Source organism: Chelonoidis abingdonii, chromosome 7, assembly GCF_003597395.2.
Source record: "Chelonoidis abingdonii isolate Lonesome George chromosome 7, CheloAbing_2.0, whole genome shotgun sequence".
Classification (NCBI taxonomy): domain Eukaryota; kingdom Metazoa; phylum Chordata; order Testudines; family Testudinidae; genus Chelonoidis; species Chelonoidis abingdonii.
Window position 1 is genome coordinate 3173369 of NC_133775.1, and position 15929 is coordinate 3189297.

The 15929-nt window shown below is 49.6% G+C and overlaps 1 protein-coding gene and 6 non-coding genes across 7 annotated transcripts; all 7 read left to right on the top strand.

Moving 5' to 3' along the window:
* The first annotated feature begins 1751 nt into the window (after nucleotides 1-1751).
* RPS8 (ribosomal protein S8) lies at nucleotides 1752-10126 on the top strand. Its single transcript, XM_032793351.2, has 6 exons — nucleotides 1752-1815; nucleotides 2432-2539; nucleotides 2958-3057; nucleotides 6290-6465; nucleotides 8529-8658; nucleotides 9962-10126. The coding sequence occupies exons 1-6, from the start codon at nucleotides 1813-1815 to the stop codon at nucleotides 10069-10071; spliced, it is 627 nt and encodes a 208-aa protein (XP_032649242.1). The 5' UTR covers nucleotides 1752-1812; the 3' UTR covers nucleotides 10072-10126.
* LOC116832557 (small nucleolar RNA SNORD55/SNORD39) lies at nucleotides 2278-2362 on the top strand. Its single transcript, XR_004375484.1, has one exon. It is a non-coding gene; the product is annotated as a small nucleolar RNA SNORD55/SNORD39 (small nucleolar RNA).
* Nucleotides 2770-2875, top strand: LOC116832561 (small nucleolar RNA SNORD46). Its single transcript, XR_004375487.1, has one exon. It is a non-coding gene; the product is annotated as a small nucleolar RNA SNORD46 (small nucleolar RNA).
* LOC116832555 (small nucleolar RNA SNORD46) lies at nucleotides 3232-3335 on the top strand. Its single transcript, XR_004375482.1, has one exon. It is a non-coding gene; the product is annotated as a small nucleolar RNA SNORD46 (small nucleolar RNA).
* LOC116832558 (small nucleolar RNA SNORD38) lies at nucleotides 6776-6848 on the top strand. The gene has a single exon (XR_004375485.1). It is a non-coding gene; the product is annotated as a small nucleolar RNA SNORD38 (small nucleolar RNA).
* Nucleotides 9654-9726, top strand: LOC116832559 (small nucleolar RNA SNORD38). Its single transcript, XR_004375486.1, has one exon. It is a non-coding gene; the product is annotated as a small nucleolar RNA SNORD38 (small nucleolar RNA).
* A 1139-nt stretch (nucleotides 10127-11265) lies between the features above and the next one.
* On the top strand, nucleotides 11266-11397 carry LOC116832556 (small nucleolar RNA SNORA35). The gene has a single exon (XR_004375483.1). It is a non-coding gene; the product is annotated as a small nucleolar RNA SNORA35 (small nucleolar RNA).
* The last annotated feature ends 4532 nt before the right edge of the window (nucleotides 11398-15929 follow it).

Genomic DNA, 15929 nt, shown 5'->3' on the forward strand with positions numbered 1-15929 from the left:
CAAAGGGCTTATGGGGGGGCTGTTTCCTGGGGTGTTATCGAAGAGGCAGTTATTGGGGCGGGGCTGGTTCCGGGGAGCTCTATCGAAGGTGGCAGTTATTTGGGGGGCTGTGTGCCCGGGGATGTCTGATCGAAGAGGCAGTTATCGGGGCGGGGGCTGTCCTGGGGGGTGTCATCGAAGGGAGGCAGTTATGGGGGGGCTGTTACTGGGGTGTGCTATCGGAAGAGGCAGTTAATCGGGGGTCCGGGCGTTCTGGTGTCTATCGAAGGCGAGTTATGTGGGGGGCTGTCCTGGGGGTGTATATCATGTAAGCTCGCTCCGCAATGCAGTAATGGGCGTATGGGGGCTTGTCCCGGGGTGTTATCGAAGCGGCAGTTTGGGGGGGGTGCTATTCCTGGGGGGTGTCTAGTCGCAAGGGCGTTATGGGGGGGGCTGATTACCCGGGGGTGGTCTATCGATAAGGGGCAAGTTATTGGGGGGGGCTGTTCCTGGGTGGTCGATCGAAGGAGACTGGGCATGGGGGCTTCCTGGGGTGTCCTATGCGAATAGGGCATAGTTAGTCGGGGGGGCTGTCCCGGTGGGGTGTCTGTCGAAGGGCAGTTATGTAGGGGGGCTGTTCGCGGTCGGTGGTCTATAGAAGGGGCAGTTAGTCGGGGGGCTGTTCCTGGGGGGTGTCTATCGAAGGGCAGTTATGGGGAGGGCTGTTCCGGCGGTTGTTCTATCGAAGAGGCAGTTAGTCCGGGGGGCTGTCTATCGAAGGGGCAGTTATTGGGGGGCTGTTCCCGGGGTGTCTTAATCGAAGAGGCAGTTTGGGTGTTCGGTATGCGAGGGAGGGGCTGTTCCGGGGGTGTTCGCGAAGAGGGGCAGTTATGGGGGGGTACTGTTCCCGGGGGTGATCCTTCGCCGAAGGCGGGCAGTTATGGGGGGTCCGCTCGGGTTCTTCCTGAGGGCAGTTTGTGGGGGGCTGTCCTGGGGGCGTGACAGGGGCGAGGTTAGGGGGGGGCTGTTCCACGGGTGGTGTCTGCAGTGGCAGTTATGGGGGGGGCTGGTTCCCGGGGTGGTCTGTCGACAGGGGCAGTTATGGGGGGGCTGTTCCTGGGGTGTCTGTCGAAGGCCATTAATGGGGGGGGGCTGTTCCCCGGGCGTGGACTGTCGCGAAGGGGCAGTTATGGGGGGCTTACCCTGTGTCGGGGGTGGTCGTGAAGGAGGCGCGTATGGGGGGGCTGTGCTCCCGGGGGGGTCTGTCGAAGGGCAGTTGGGGTCCGGTAATGCGAGGGCTTGGGTCGGGTGTTCCCGGGTTTCCGTCGAAGGGGCACGTTATGGGGGGGCTGTCCCGGAGCACGCGCGGCTGTGTCTGTCACGGGGGGCGCAGTCACTGAGAGGGGGTCCGGGGCGGAGCCGTGGCCGCACTGTGGCAAGGGGGCAGGCCCAAGGTCATCATCGAGGGCTCACGCCCTGGCCCGGGGGGACGGGGAGGTCTCGGCGGTCCGTCCCCCGGCCTGTGGGCGGGTCTGTCTTTTTTTTTTGCCTAGGGTAAACGCGGCCCGCCGTCACGTGGGAGCCGTGGATCGCCCAGCGGCCTAGGAGAGGAGCGTGGGAAGTAACGGCTGCAACGCTTCCCCCTACGGAACCTACCGGTAGTCCCGAAGAGCCATACGTCAGCCGCACGTCGTTGGACGTGCGCCTGGGGCGATTCCGTAAAGTCAGGCCCGCCCGTCCGTGCGGAATGCTATATGTCTCCGCGAAGATCTCTGGCCCACAAACCGCCCCGTGAGCCTTTGCAGCCTCCTTTTGCTGCCGGCGCCGCTCGGGATGCGGTGATAGGGCCGCGGCTCCGGCCGCCGGCCATCCAATCAGCCATCCCGCCCCGCCCCGCCAGGCCCGGCGGAGCGGGACCGGGCGCGTGCGCGGGTGCCGCAGGCTCCGGACGTGGGAGAGGAGGATGTTGGGGTCCAGCGCGCGGGGGCTGGGGCGGGCCCGCTTCCCCCTGCTGGGGGTGGGGCTGGGGCTGGGACTGCAGCGCCAGAGCTTCCCTCCTCCGGCTGTGGGGCCTTGTGGGTCTGGAGCCTCCACCGCCGCCTTCCCCCGCCCCCTGGCTGGGGGGCCCTGCAGCGGGCATGAGGCCTCAGCGCAGTCTCACTCGCCCTGCACCCAGGTGGGTGTGAGCGCGGGCTGGGGTGCAGGGCTCGTGATCGCAAAGGCCCCAGTCTGGAATGGGACAGTTTCCTTTATTGCCATGTGCTGGGTTTGCTGAATGCTTCGGGGAGGGGGGGCTCTTGAGTATCCGTGATGAAGCTTCTCTTATTGCTGCGTTAGACCGAATGCACCATGTGGAAATCAACCTTGGAGAGCTGAGTACTCAGAGCCTTGCTGGTGTGCCATCGGGCGGGCTCGTCTGCCTATCTCACCTGCTGCTTTTTGGTTTAACCCAGGTATCTCTAGGGACAACTGGCACAAACGTCGCAAGACTGGGGGCAAAAGGAAGCCCTACCACAAGAAGAGGAAGTATGAGCTGGGGCGACCTCCTGCCAACACCAAGGTGGGGGATTTGGCTGTTGGGGATAACTGGATGTTGCTGCCCTGGCCAGCTTAGAAAATGCTGTGTTAATTTCTGGCTTCATACTGCAGTGATAAGGGCGTGTGAAAATGCCCTGCTTTCTCAATCAGTACTCTTAATTTCTGCCTGTGCTCCTCTGAGCAGTGGCACTTCCCCCCTGCCTGTGGGATTTCAGCATTACGTTAGTTCAGAGTGTTAGTGGATTAGACGGCAATTGGAGTGATGAGAACTTCACCTTAGGTGGGTACTATGAACCGTTTTGGTTGCAATTACAGCACCTGCCAGTGCTAGGATCTGTCATAGTTACACTGACCATATTGCCTTTCAACCTGAAACTCACTGTCTGCTCTCCCCTGAGGCTATTGTTTTGTTAGCAACTCTGGTTTTGTTGTTGTTACAGATTGGCCCACGCCGAATTCACACAGTGAGGGTTCGTGGTGGTAACAAGAAATATCGTGCTCTGCGCTTGGATGTTGGCAACTTCTCTTGGGGCTCTGAGTGTAAGTAGAAAGACAAGAACGCGGGCCTTTTGCATCTCGAAAGCGACCATGTCTTTTTCTCGCTGTGTCAGCCATCTGTGCTACTGCTGGACTGGAGGAATCATACAAGCAAAGAGCTTGGATGCTGATCTTCAGCAATGTGGTTGTCTGTACAGTGTTTGGTTCTGAAGCAGTGTGAATAATGATGATAACTTTGACCTTAGGCGGGCTTATAAGAAGTCTTGGAGGCCTCTGTAAAGCTCACAGTGATAGGAATGTCATAGTTACACTGAGTGCATTGCTTACAGACGCTTTCCTCTCAGGCAGGGAACAGCTATCATGGAGTTTTCACATTAAAAACAAATGATGATTGTCAAATCATTGGTGTAGATTTACAGCTTTCAGCAGAAAGTGCTCCCTGTTCCCAAGTGTTTGTTATCTAAATAAGTAAGATAAAACAGTCAAAGAGAGAGGAGAGCATGAGGTCCTTGATGGTTTGCTGGAACAGGTGGTTTTGAAGGAGAATGCCCTGCAACAGGGTTGGAGAGTGGGGAAGAGGTTCTAAAAAGGAGTAAGGCATTAAGGTGAGAGAAGGGTGATATACAACCCTTCTACTGCAGTCATCAGTACTCGCCCTGAGGCAAAGCATGTCTTTTGCTTGTGCCATGTTGAGACCAGTGGACTCCAGTCTTGGCTGTCTTTTTGGATGCTTCTGTAATACAAATAGTAAATAGTAAATCTGGGTTAATGATGACTGAAAGGTGGCTTGTCTGACGGGAAGTAGAGGGGAAATGGTCTCTTTCCAGTTACTAGTGGAGAAGTATGCCCATCCCTTGTTAGCAATCTCAGCGGGGAGGCCAAAAATTGAATGCCCTAACCAACAGGTATGAGCCAGCCCTGCTGAGCAGTGTGGGGAAAGCCAGCATTGCTGCTGTGCTTGTCCTGTGGACAAATTAAAGACTTGAGTCCCCAGGGATGGCAACTGCTAAACTTATTAAAGCAAAATGACAACTACCATAAAATTGTGGTTTACCCCACTGAGGAGTGATCTGTGGTCTCTAGAGGCCTGTGGGGGGTGGGAAACCTAGCTTGCTGCTCGAATTCTGAAATAAAGTCTTGATCCTGCAAACTGAATGTAATGCTTTCTGTGGGGGGGGGAGTCCCATTCACTTCCATGGAGTTAATTACCCATGGTAGGAAGGATTCACAGGACTGGGCCTTGACTCTCTGCATTTTCTTTTTATGCGACTTGTGTGGTAATAACTTTCAGATGAGAAGTTTCATTTCCACAAATGAGACTGGGGAGGAGGAGGATTAAACTCCAGCATGGTCCTGTGCATCTAGTGCAGGGGTTGGCAACCTATGGCACGCGTGCTGGCACGGCTAGAGCCTGCCGGGACTTCAGCATGCCATTAAAAAATCCTGCCCAGCCCAGCCTGCTGTCCTCTGCCCTCCGCTCCCCACCCGCAGCGGCAGGGAGCAGAAGCATAGCTGTGCACACGGGGTGGGCAAATGGCCCTACTCTACGGGCATGGCAAGCTCCCGGCCCCTCCCCCGCCTTCTCCCCTCCATTGGAGTCCTGCCGCCGTGCGCAGCACTCTGTGGGTTGGGGCTGCGCACTCCCACGGGGCAGCGTTTCACTCCGCAGGGAGGCAGACACCCTTCCCGCTCAACCGGAGCTCTGCCGTCGCCGCGCGCAGCGCTCTGAGGGGCGGGGCTGTGCTCTCCCGCAGAGCAGCGTGTCTAGCTCTGTGTGGAGCCTCATGATAAGGGCTGGGGGGGTTGGATAAGGGATGGGGGCAGTCAGAGGACAGGGTGGGTTGGATGGGGAGGGTGGGTGGTTTGGGGCGGGGGTGTCTGGAGGGGGCACTCAGGGAGTAGAGGGGGTTGGATGGGGCATGGGAGTCCCAGGGTCTGGCAGGGGGTGGATAGAGGTCAGGGCAGTCAGGGGACTGGGAGGCAAGGAGGGTCTGGCGGCGGGGGGGGGTCTGCTGGAGGATGCGGACAGGACAAGGACGTTGGGGGGGGGTTGGATGAGGTTGGGAGTTCTGGGAGGCACTGTCAGGAAGGCAGGGGTGTGGAGAGAGGTTGGGCCGCTGCAGCGAATCGGGGGGCCGGCGGCGGGAGGGGGTTGGATAGGTTGGGAATTCTAGGGGTCCTGTCAGGGAGCGGTTGGATGGGGCATGGGAGTCCCGGGGATCTGGCTGGGGGTGGGGGTGTGGTTAAGGGTCAGGGCAGTCGGGGGATGGGTAGGGTCCAGTCTGGGGACAAGGAACAGGGAGGCTTAGATAGGGGATGGTGTTCTGGGGGGCAGTGGGGGCAGGGGCTTCAGGAGGGGATAGTCAGGAGACAAGGAGCAGGGGGTTGGGAGTTCTTAGGGGGGCAGTCACCCAGCCCTCTCCCCTGAGTCCTGACACTCCTCCCCACACAGCCCTCTGCCCTGCACATAGCCCAGGTCCCTGCCCTGAGCCGTGTACCTCTCTCATACACACCCAGCCCTCTGCTTGACTCCATCTCCCCCGACCCTCCAACAACTCTAGCCCTGACTCTGGCACCCGCACACATACCCAGGCTCCCCTCTGCCCTGACACCTGCACCCCTCCACATACCCAGCCCTCTGGGTCCTGGCCGCCGGCCCCACATGGCCTGCTGCTGGTCTGGGGTTCTGGCTGCCGGACTCTTGCCAGCCGGGGTCCCGGCCGCAGGCCTCACTCAGCCCGCTGCTGGCCTAGGTGAACAGAACCGCAGACCAGCAGTGGGCTGCGCGGGCTGGCAGCATAAGATCAACATTTTAACTTCATTTTAAATGAAGCTGCTTAAACATTTTGAAAATCTTGTTTATTTTACAATACAACACTAGTTTAGTTATATAATATATAGACTGAGACCTTCTAAAAAAACGTTAAAATGTATTACCGGCACGGAAAACCTTAAATTAATGTGAATAAATGAAGACTCGGCACACCGCTTCTGAAAGGTTGCAGACCCCTGATCTACTGCTTTATTTAGAGCATGTGTAGCCTTCCATTTGCAGGTCTCTTTCCTGAACCCATACAGGCTACACTGGGAGAGGAAAGGATATACTGAAAATACTTGCCAAGTAGTTGGAGGATAAACTTCTGAAGAGGTGTAGCTCCCAGCATGGATTGAGCACTGAAGATGCCATGTTGTCTGCTTTGCATGTTTATGATGCATCCAATGTAAAAGCTTGTCTGGCTTGTGTGGAGTTTGTTTAATTCCCTTGTTTTCCAAGGCTGCACCCGCAAGACCAGAATCATTGATGTGGTCTACAATGCTTCCAACAATGAGCTGGTGCGGACAAAGACCCTGGTGAAGAACTGCATCGTTCTCGTTGACAGTACCCCATACCGACAGTGGTATGAAGCCCACTATGCCTTGCCTCTTGGACGCAAGAAGGGCGCTAAACTGGTACGTGCTGGGCTGAGAAATCTGTTCTTGATGCTATGTGAATCATGCCAGTCTGCCTGCTGGGCAGGGATTGTAGAGCCTTGCTTAATACCAGTCACTGCTGTCCTGCTTAGCAATTTTAAACAAAATATCTCAGAATCACATTCCGGACCAAATCTAGCCTTTTGAGATGCTCTCATTTGGAGTCACATGGCCGTTCCAAAGGGAATGTTGGTTCCTTAAAACTGTTGTTCCACAGAGCCATCCCCATGGATTTTGCACCTGGCAGAGTTAGATTAGTGTACGGATCTGCCCTGAGAGCTTCCTTGGTCTTCTGATGATGATAACTTTGTCCAGTTCTGCTACTGAATGGAGAGCGATGACAACTTGTGACACTGAGGAAGACTTTGCAGGGGCAAGTTGGGTCCTCACTGCAGGGAACAAGCTTCTGCTTCTAGAGCAGATTCCTGCATGTTAGTCAGTTACATAGGAATTTGGGTCCTGCCTGCAATGGAGGGTTGTTTTTTTTGAGGGGGGAGGGGGTGTTTGGACTGTTCAGTTTATTGTTGGATAGTGGTTGAAGGTTGGTCTGTTCTGATTGTTTGGAGACACATTCAGATCATTATTCCAGTCTGTGTGATTGGGGGAAGGGAGATTAAGTTGATTTTTGGGGAGGAGAGCAGTTCAGACTTCCAAAAGGACAAACCGTAGAAAGTTTCATGTGTCTGTATAGTGCATATCCCTTCCGGAGCCTGATCCCTGGCCCTGTCAACAAACTGCAAAGGCTGGATGGAGCTGTAGTTGCATTCATGCCTCGTATCTAAGAGTTTTGGCTAGCAGAGGTTGCCTATTCTATGTGCACGGACAATGACTAACAGCAGTCATTGCTGGGAGACGGGGGACAATTGCTTTCCCTCATTCACTGTCAGTAGCCACCTCTCCTACCCTGTGTTCTCCATACGTGATTCGGCATGTTTTGGGCTGGGACTGTGACCAGGGTTATTGCACTGTAGTGTTTACCAAAGTGGTACTGGCAATTGTCATAGCTTCCAACTCAGATTTGAACCTTAGCGTTCATAAACTGAGAAGCGAGCATGAACCCTCTAAGCTTAATTACCAGCTTAGATCTGATATTGCTGCCACCAGCCAGGAATTTCCAGGGCCTGACTCCCTCGGGTCTCCCCAAAACGTTCCCTGGGGGACCCCCAAGACTCAGATGTCCTGAGTCTTACAACAAAGGGAAATAACCTCCCCCCTTGTCTCCTCTTTACCCCCTCCCAGGCTTCCCCTGGAAGATACAGCTTCAAAAACACAAGCACCAAGAGATTTAAGTATCTCTTCCCTCCCCCCTCATACCCCCTACGCTTTCCATGATCACCCTCCGTAGATCTAACACAAAAAGAGAATTTCCTTTCCCCTTAGCCTACCCAGAGAGAAAAAACTCAAACAAGTCTAAAAAAGAAAGCTTTATATAAAAAAAAAGAAAAGACATAAAAATGCTCTCTGTATCAAGATAACAATATACAGGATCAATTGCTTAAAAGAAAAATATGAATAAACATCCTTATTCAAAAAGAAATACAATTTAAACATCCCAGCAACTACACACATGTAAATACAAAAAAACAATAAAAGCTTATTGTTTTTCTACCTTTGTACTTACAACTTGGAAACTGAAGATTAGAAGCTTGAAGATAGAAAGATTCCTTTCATAGCCGAGAGACAGACAAAAGACACAGACCCAAACATTCCCTCACTGAGCTTTTAAAAATCCAGTTTCCTGATTGGTCCTCTGGTCAGGTGTTTGGTTCCCTTTGTTAACCCTTTACAGGTGGAAGAAACATTAACCCTTAGCTATCTGTTTATGACAGCAATACAAAGGGTTTCTGTCTGACATGACAATTGAGTACTGTGCTCGAAAGTCATACCTTTTCCTGCATAAACCTTTCCGAACTTGGAAGGAACATACAGATTATGCCACTGAGCAGAAAAGGGGAATACAGTGGGAGGCCTCCAACAAAAAGGTAGACAGCTATACAGTTAAACGCAGCCTATTCTCAGTCCTTTCTTTGGCTTTGTTTCAGACTCCTGAAGAGGAGGAAATCTTAAACAAAAAGCGTTCAAAGAAGATCCAGAAGAAATATGATGAGCGGAAGAAGAACGCCAAGATCAGCGGCCTCCTGGAGGAACAATTCCAGCAGGGAAAGCTGCTTGGTGAGTCCCCAGGGAGGGAGAACTCGGTGGACTATACAGGCACAAAGAGAGAGTGCCAGAGCAGAAGCTATTCTTCTTAGCGTTTCTAAAATCCTGTCTGAATTAGCCAGCCAGATAAAGCCATGCAGAGGTGCAGATTGAAAGTGATGGGGGAGTTCATCTGTTGTAAGTAGGCTTGGCAGAACTCGATTTTTATAATTTTGGCAGTTATCTGTGTTGTTTAGTATTTTTATCTATTTTAAATTTTTCACAGTTGCAGGAAATTATGGGGGTGTTTAGCCAGTAGTAATTATTTAATGACTGTAGATGTTGAGATTCATTAAAACACAAATTATGAGCATCATGTGTCAAAATCTACCAACTAAATATCTTTAAATCAAACTGTGAAGAAGTTCTAAAATAGGCTAGCTGGAAATGTTTGTTTCATCAGCTTGTGGTTGTATAGTGAAGTGGACATCTACCGATTTTAAAAACACAAATCTTTCCACGCCTAGCTGTAAATGTTTTTACTAGATATTAGCCACAGCTTTCCTTTCATGTGTCTGGATTCTGGAGGGTCCAGCAGTTTTGGCCTTGGCCGAAAGGAAAAATTTCCCACGTCACAGCTGGCATGTTTGTTCAGCTCCTGGAATTGCTCAGCCCTGTCAGGTGGTCATTCTCTATAAGCCTTTCTCTGGTAAGACTTGCCAGTGTTGTGAAAAGCCTGAGGCCGGGTCTGCATTACAGACCTGTATTATTCTAACTCTGTTGCTCAGGGGCGTGAAAAATCCACACCCCTGAACAACATAGTTATACCAACGTAACCCCCGAGGTAGACAGTGCTAAGTCAATGGGAGAAGCTCTCCTTTGGCTTAGTAGTGTCTTCAGTACTGTGCTGAAGACAAGCCCGAAGGCTGCTTGTGCATCCTCTCTGCGGTGAGCAGCTTTTGTAGGTGAAAGAAGTTGCTTGTTAAGCCCATCTGCTGTTGTGCATGGGTGGCCTGGTATTCTGAAGTCTTCTGGTGATGAGAACACTGTCCAGTTCTGCTACTGAATTTAAAAATGATGACAATTGGAAATCTGAAGAGGACTTCACTAGTGCATATCTTCCCCTCACACTTGCATAGCCCACATCTGTGCCTGAGTAGGATCCTTTCAGGGAGATGCTCACTAACATTGATTTGTTTGAAGAGGCCAAGAAAGGTTGACCGTAGAGAGCAAGAAAGAGTCCAGTTTGTTTGAATGGACACTGTGATGTGAGAGTCCGTAGCAATGTAGCTCCTATTTCTTTTTCCCTGACCTAATGATTGACTTCTCATTGCAGCTTGCATCGCCTCCAGACCTGGACAGTGTGGCCGAGCAGACGGCTATATTCTGGAAGGCAAGGAACTAGAATTCTACCTGAGGAAGATCAGGGCCAGGAAAGGCAAATGAATGTACAATACACAACTAAAAGACCGAATAAAAACCCCGGAGTCTTGTTATAAAAGGGTAGTGTGCTTATTTGTGTGTGGAGTGAGGCAGGGCTTGGGAAGCTCCGTTCTCTTGCAAAGACTTGAAAGCAAAGGGGCTGTAATCAGGACTTTCTGCTTGCTCCATGCTTTCAGCCCTAGGAAAGCGCTGAACCTAGGAAAGCCCCAGTGCTAAGATAGGACCTAGCAGGAAATGTGTAGGAGCGACTTAATGGGGCAAACACAAGTGTGGAGAAAGGGGTGTTAGTGGCTTGGTTTGTGCAGCAGCTCGTAGTCTGCACCATTGATGTAGTTCTAGCTGTTCTAGATTGCTGATGTAAAGGGGTGTTTCTGATACACGGGTATGTTTGCTGTAAATGGGGATTGCTAGACTGGAACAGACCTGTGGTCTATCTAGTCTGTTCTGTCTCCTGTACTTGATTCGTTACAGGAGGTGTTAACCTGTAGCTGCTAACCCAATACGGCACCAATGGGATCTTTTTACTGGGTGCTGGGAAAATCTCCATTTGGAAACTTTTCCCGTTTTGGACATTGTTTCCGATCTGTACATTGATTTACATTTTATGCAGAAAGCTTTGGCTAATAGGGTTTATTTAAGAGACCTGCTGCCTTGTTTTCCTTTCAGATGTCCGTTTGTAGAACAGCTTAGACACTGCAACATGAGAATCGATAGCCAGGCATCTTTTTTTCTCTACCCCCATCACTGTTATCTGGACACTGTAACTTCTGTTGTAGCAGGTACAGTGTGCTATTAACTCTCAAATATCAGAGGGGGAGCCATGTTAGTCTGGATCTGTAAAAGCAGCAAAGAGTCCTGTGGCACCTTATAGACTAACAGAAGTTTTGGAGCATGAGCTTTCGTCGGATGCATCCAATGAACTGGGTATTCACCCAGGAAAGCTCATGCTCCAGTACGTCTGTTAGTCTATAAGGTGCCACAGAACTCTCAAATGTAGCTTTAAAAATCTTACTCAGCTGTTTCATTCAATATTCTGCAGCTGTGAGTGCTCTGTAGTGCTCCTCCGAACGCCACACACCCAGTACATATTTTGAACTAGTACATTTAACCAACATTTACAGTTTCCTGCTTGGTTGAGAAGTTACTTTACAATTTCAGTTGGTTCTATTTCAAGTTAGCCTTTGGGTAGAGCTGGTACTGCACTGCTGAGTGGCTGGTTGGTCTCCTCCTTGACCTCCTGAGTCTCATTACAGTGCAAGATGAACTCCCTTCTAGCAGAAGGGCCAGGCTATTTCAGTGGTCTGTCTCTTTTGATAGTTGGGTACAAACTTCCCTTTCTCTTCACCTACCATCCAGTGGACAGGAGGCTGCTGTCAATTGCGCATCTGAGGTGCCAGACCCTGAACATGGGTGAACAAAATTATTTTCCAACGTACAAATGTCTGTACTGGGTCAGGCCAATGGTCCATCTACCCCAGTAGCCTGTCTTGTGACAGTGGCTGATGCCAGATGCTTCAGAGGGAATGAACAGAACAGGGCAATTTCAAGTGACCATTCCCTGTCATCCAGTCTCATTTCAGGCCGTTGGAGGCTTTGGGACACCTGGAAACTTAGGGACACCCAGAGCATGGGATGGCATCCCTGACCTCATGGCTTGTAGCCATTGAGGGATCTGTCCTCTGTGATCTTACCAAATTCTTTTTAAAATTGGGTTATACTTTTGGCCTTCACAACATCCCCAGGCAATGACTTCCACAAGCTTGACTGTGTTGTGTGAAGAAGTACTCCTTTGTGTGTGCTGTTTATTCATTTCATTGGGTGACCCTTGGTTCTTGTGTTATGTGAAGGGGTAAATAACACACCCCTGTTCATGAATGGTGTAAAGAAAGTGATTTTATAGACTTCTATCGTATCCTTCCTTAGCTGTCTCTTTTCTAAATGTAAAGGTCCAGCCTTTAATTTCTCCTTGTATGGAAACTGTTCCTACCCCAGTCACTTGTGTTGCCCTTCTTTACCTGTTTCAATTCTAATATCTTTTCTGATATCGGTTATCAGAACTGGACAAAGTGTGCAAGGCTTGGGCGTATCATGGGTTTCTATATTGGCATTACGCTATTTTCTGTTTGTATCTGTTCCTTTCCTAGTGGTTCCTAACATAGTTAGCTTTTTCCACTGCTGCTGCACATTGAGTGGATGTTTTCAGAGAAATATACAATATGACTTATGGATATCCACACATGGTCTCTTTCTTGAGTAGAAACAGCTAATTTAGGCCGCATCGTTTTGATGTATACTTGGGATATTTTCCAATGTGCATTACTTTGCACTTACCACATTGAATTCCATCTGCCATTTTGTTATCCAGTCTCAAGTTTAGTGAGACTGCTTTGTAATTCTTTGCAGTCAGCTTCCAACTTAACTGTCTTGAGTAATTTCATATTGTTGGCAAATTTTGCCACCTCGGAGTTCACCCCCTTTTCCAGAGCACTTGTCAGTATGTTGAACAGCACTGGTCCCAGTACAGATCCACAGGGGACCCTGGTGTCACTTCTCCATGATGAAAAGATGCACCCTGCCTGTTGGTTTTCATTCCCTAATAGGGTCATTTCAGCTGAAGGAAAAAAACAATGTGAGACACAAGATTCTGATCTGCATCAAACTAAACAGATTGTGTGCTTGTCTAAGTCTCCTATAGGTTATCAGGCTGGAAATACAGCTCAGTGTTTGAATCGAAGAAAGGTGCAGACCTTCTTTGATGCATAACTAGAATTCACCCAGCATGTGTTTTATGCTATGCAAGTCTATTCCTTTCTCTTTATTTCTTGGGTTTGCTTTTGTGTCCTAGCAAGGTGACTGCTGCCTTCTTGGTGGTGAGCTATTCCATCCACTAGGGGGCAGTGGAGAAGGCACACAACTGGTGTTAAATGTCTGGGCTGCATAAAGCTTTTATTTAGCCCATGTGCCAGAAGTCACAGCCCCTGTGGCTAGAGGAGCTACTAAACCAGCGTAGCCTGCTTGTATTGTTTTCCTGCTTGCAGACAACCTGAAATAGCTCCAAGATGGGCTCTGGCTTTATTCCTCTCAAGGAGGTATTTTATCTTTATGCCTTTGTGATACTGGACATTGCAGATCTTCATATAACTCCCCTGGGTTAGTTGTGCAGCTAGTTACAGTAACGCAGGGGTCCCCAACCTTTTTGTCTGATGCCCCCTGCTGTGGCGGTGGAGCACCCACCGAAATGCTGCTGAATTTCGGCAGCGACACCTCTCTGATGCCGCTTGTTGACGGCAAGTGGTGTCATCGAGAAGCATCCCTGCCGAAATGTCGCTGAAATTCGGTGGCATTTTGGCGGATGCTCTCCCAGGGGCCAGGACGTGGGCGCATTAAGATGCCCCCGCGGGCGCCATGGCACCCATGGGCACCGCTTTGGGGAACACTGCAGTAACGTATGTACACAGAGGGAATAACTGCATGTGAATGCGGCCATTTAAACAGTTGCTGGCGTCACTTTTCTATTTTTACCTATAAACTATAACAACGCTCTTGGTCTTTGTACAAACCTCTGTTAGCACTGGGAGCACCCCATAGCATAGAGCACTTACATCCTTAATGTTTGCTAAACCCTGAAGGTCAGGATTGCAAATGTAGCTCGGGCATCCACAAAATGAGAAGTAATACTGTTAACCAGGAGGGAGCAGACAGTCACGAGCAGGGCTGAGCTGTTCTAACAGAAGATGCACAGATAGCTTGTAGAGGAAACTGCTGGCAGTGAAGAGTCTCCTCAAATCCAGTCTGAACTAGTGGCAGAGAAGGGTGGAGTAACCACTTGCATACACTCAAGAAATTAGGGCTTGTCTATATGGGGAAATAGCCTAGAAAAGCTATTGCCCTTTAAATTCACACCCCAGCTTGTTTTTCAGTAGACTAGTCCTTGGTTACATTATTTTCCCTTTCAAAGGTTGAATAGTTCAGAGAACTACTAATTCTCTCTACACAGATTTTTCTTTGGAATAGGTGCAAATGTATACACTGGGCTTAAACCACCTGTATTTTTAAACCAAAAACATTTGTGTATGTGCTTAAGACATTGCTTTTTAATGCAGTGAAAAATGGTGATTGTACAACTTATTTCTCTAGAGTCCTTTTAGGTGCACAAGAACCAAGTCCTGTCGTGTGGACAGAAAAAGGATTCTGACATTAGAGTATGTGCAAAAGAAGTGGCTGTGTCTCATGTAACCCGCAGCCAGTGTCCTCCGTGCCCAGCCCTCCACTGTCTGCTATATGAGAGAATAAGAGGTGCAGCTGGTTTTGGTGTGTCTAAACTCTAGGTTTACAGCATATTTGGCCATCTTTCCCTTGGCTGCAGCTATCTGAGACGTGGCAGGCAACGGAGGATCAAATTTACTGTTGAGGTAACTGGGTACCTCTCCTGTGAAGTTAGTGGGACTTGTGCCTGCCTACAGCAGACCTGAACTTGGCCTGGAGGTTTGCCATACAGTTTACACAAGCACTCTTCACCATTTAAATGTTTATTAAAGAATATTTAAATAAAGATGATACACAGAGTTTGATGTATCAGTTATTAGTCAGCGGGGGTAACATACAGAGTATAGGGGATGTTGGTATTTGGTTATTGGTTAGCATATAATATATACAGTCTGTAATGTCCCCAATGCGGGGTGTACGGTGGGTGGGGTCAAGATACAGTAGGGGAGCAGTGAGGGTATATCGCCCATATAATGGGTTACACATAGCAGTGATTAGAATAGGCGGGCCGGGTAATGAGGACAGGATGACCCTCACGTGGTGGAATCCAGGTCGGTGGGTTCAGGACTTAGGGGATATAGTTTAGTAGGGGGGTTTTAAGGGTAAATGCCAGAGGTGGGCTTAAGGTAATAAAAGGTATCCTGGAAAAATGTCATCGCCAGTACCCCGTCTCTTTTCTATGCAAGTGCAAATGGGTCAGAACATTCATGGGATATTCCCTATTGCACAGGTGGGGAAACTGAGGCAACGATTTGTTTAGGATCACACAGCAATTCAGTAGCAAAGTAGGAAATAGAATGCGGGTTTCTTCTATGCCTAATCTATCTGCCCACAATACCCCCCCCAGCGCTTCACTTCATTCCTCTGCTTATTTCCCAGTCTGAAACATGCTGGAGAGGGCTGCACTGACACACAGCTCATTTGATTGTTGGCCGTGTTTACAGAATGGGGGGACTGCTGGGAAGAAGTGTCTCTGGAAAAGATTTGACAGTTGTGGATAGTCAGCTGATCATGAACTCCCAGTGTGATGCTGTGGCCAAAAGAGCTAATGTGATCCTGAGATGTATAAATGGGAATCTTGAATAGGAGCAGAGAGGTTAGTTGTTTTCTCTCTATTTGGCACTGGTGTGATCACTGCTGGACTCTTGTGTCCAGTTCAGGTGCTCACAATTCAAGAATGAGGCTGATAAATTGGAGCGGGTTCCGAGAAGAGCCATGAGAATGTTTAAAGGGTTAGAAAACCTGTCTGGTAGTGATAGACTCAAAGAGCTCAATTTATTTAGCCTAACAGAGAAGGTTAAGCAGTGACTTGATGATTACAACCTATCTCCATGGGGAGCAAATATTAATGGGCTTTTCAGTCTAGCAGAGAAAGGTCTATCATGGTCCAGTGGCTGGAAGTTGAAGCTAGACAAATTCAGACTGGAGATATGGTGTACATATTTGACGGTGAGAGTAATAAACCATTGGAACAATTTACCAAGGGTTTACCCAAGCCCGGCACCCAGGGCTGAAGCCCTTGGGCTTTGACTTCAGTCCTGGGTCCCAGCAAGTCTAATGCGAGGCCTGGTGACTCCATTACAATGGGGTCATAA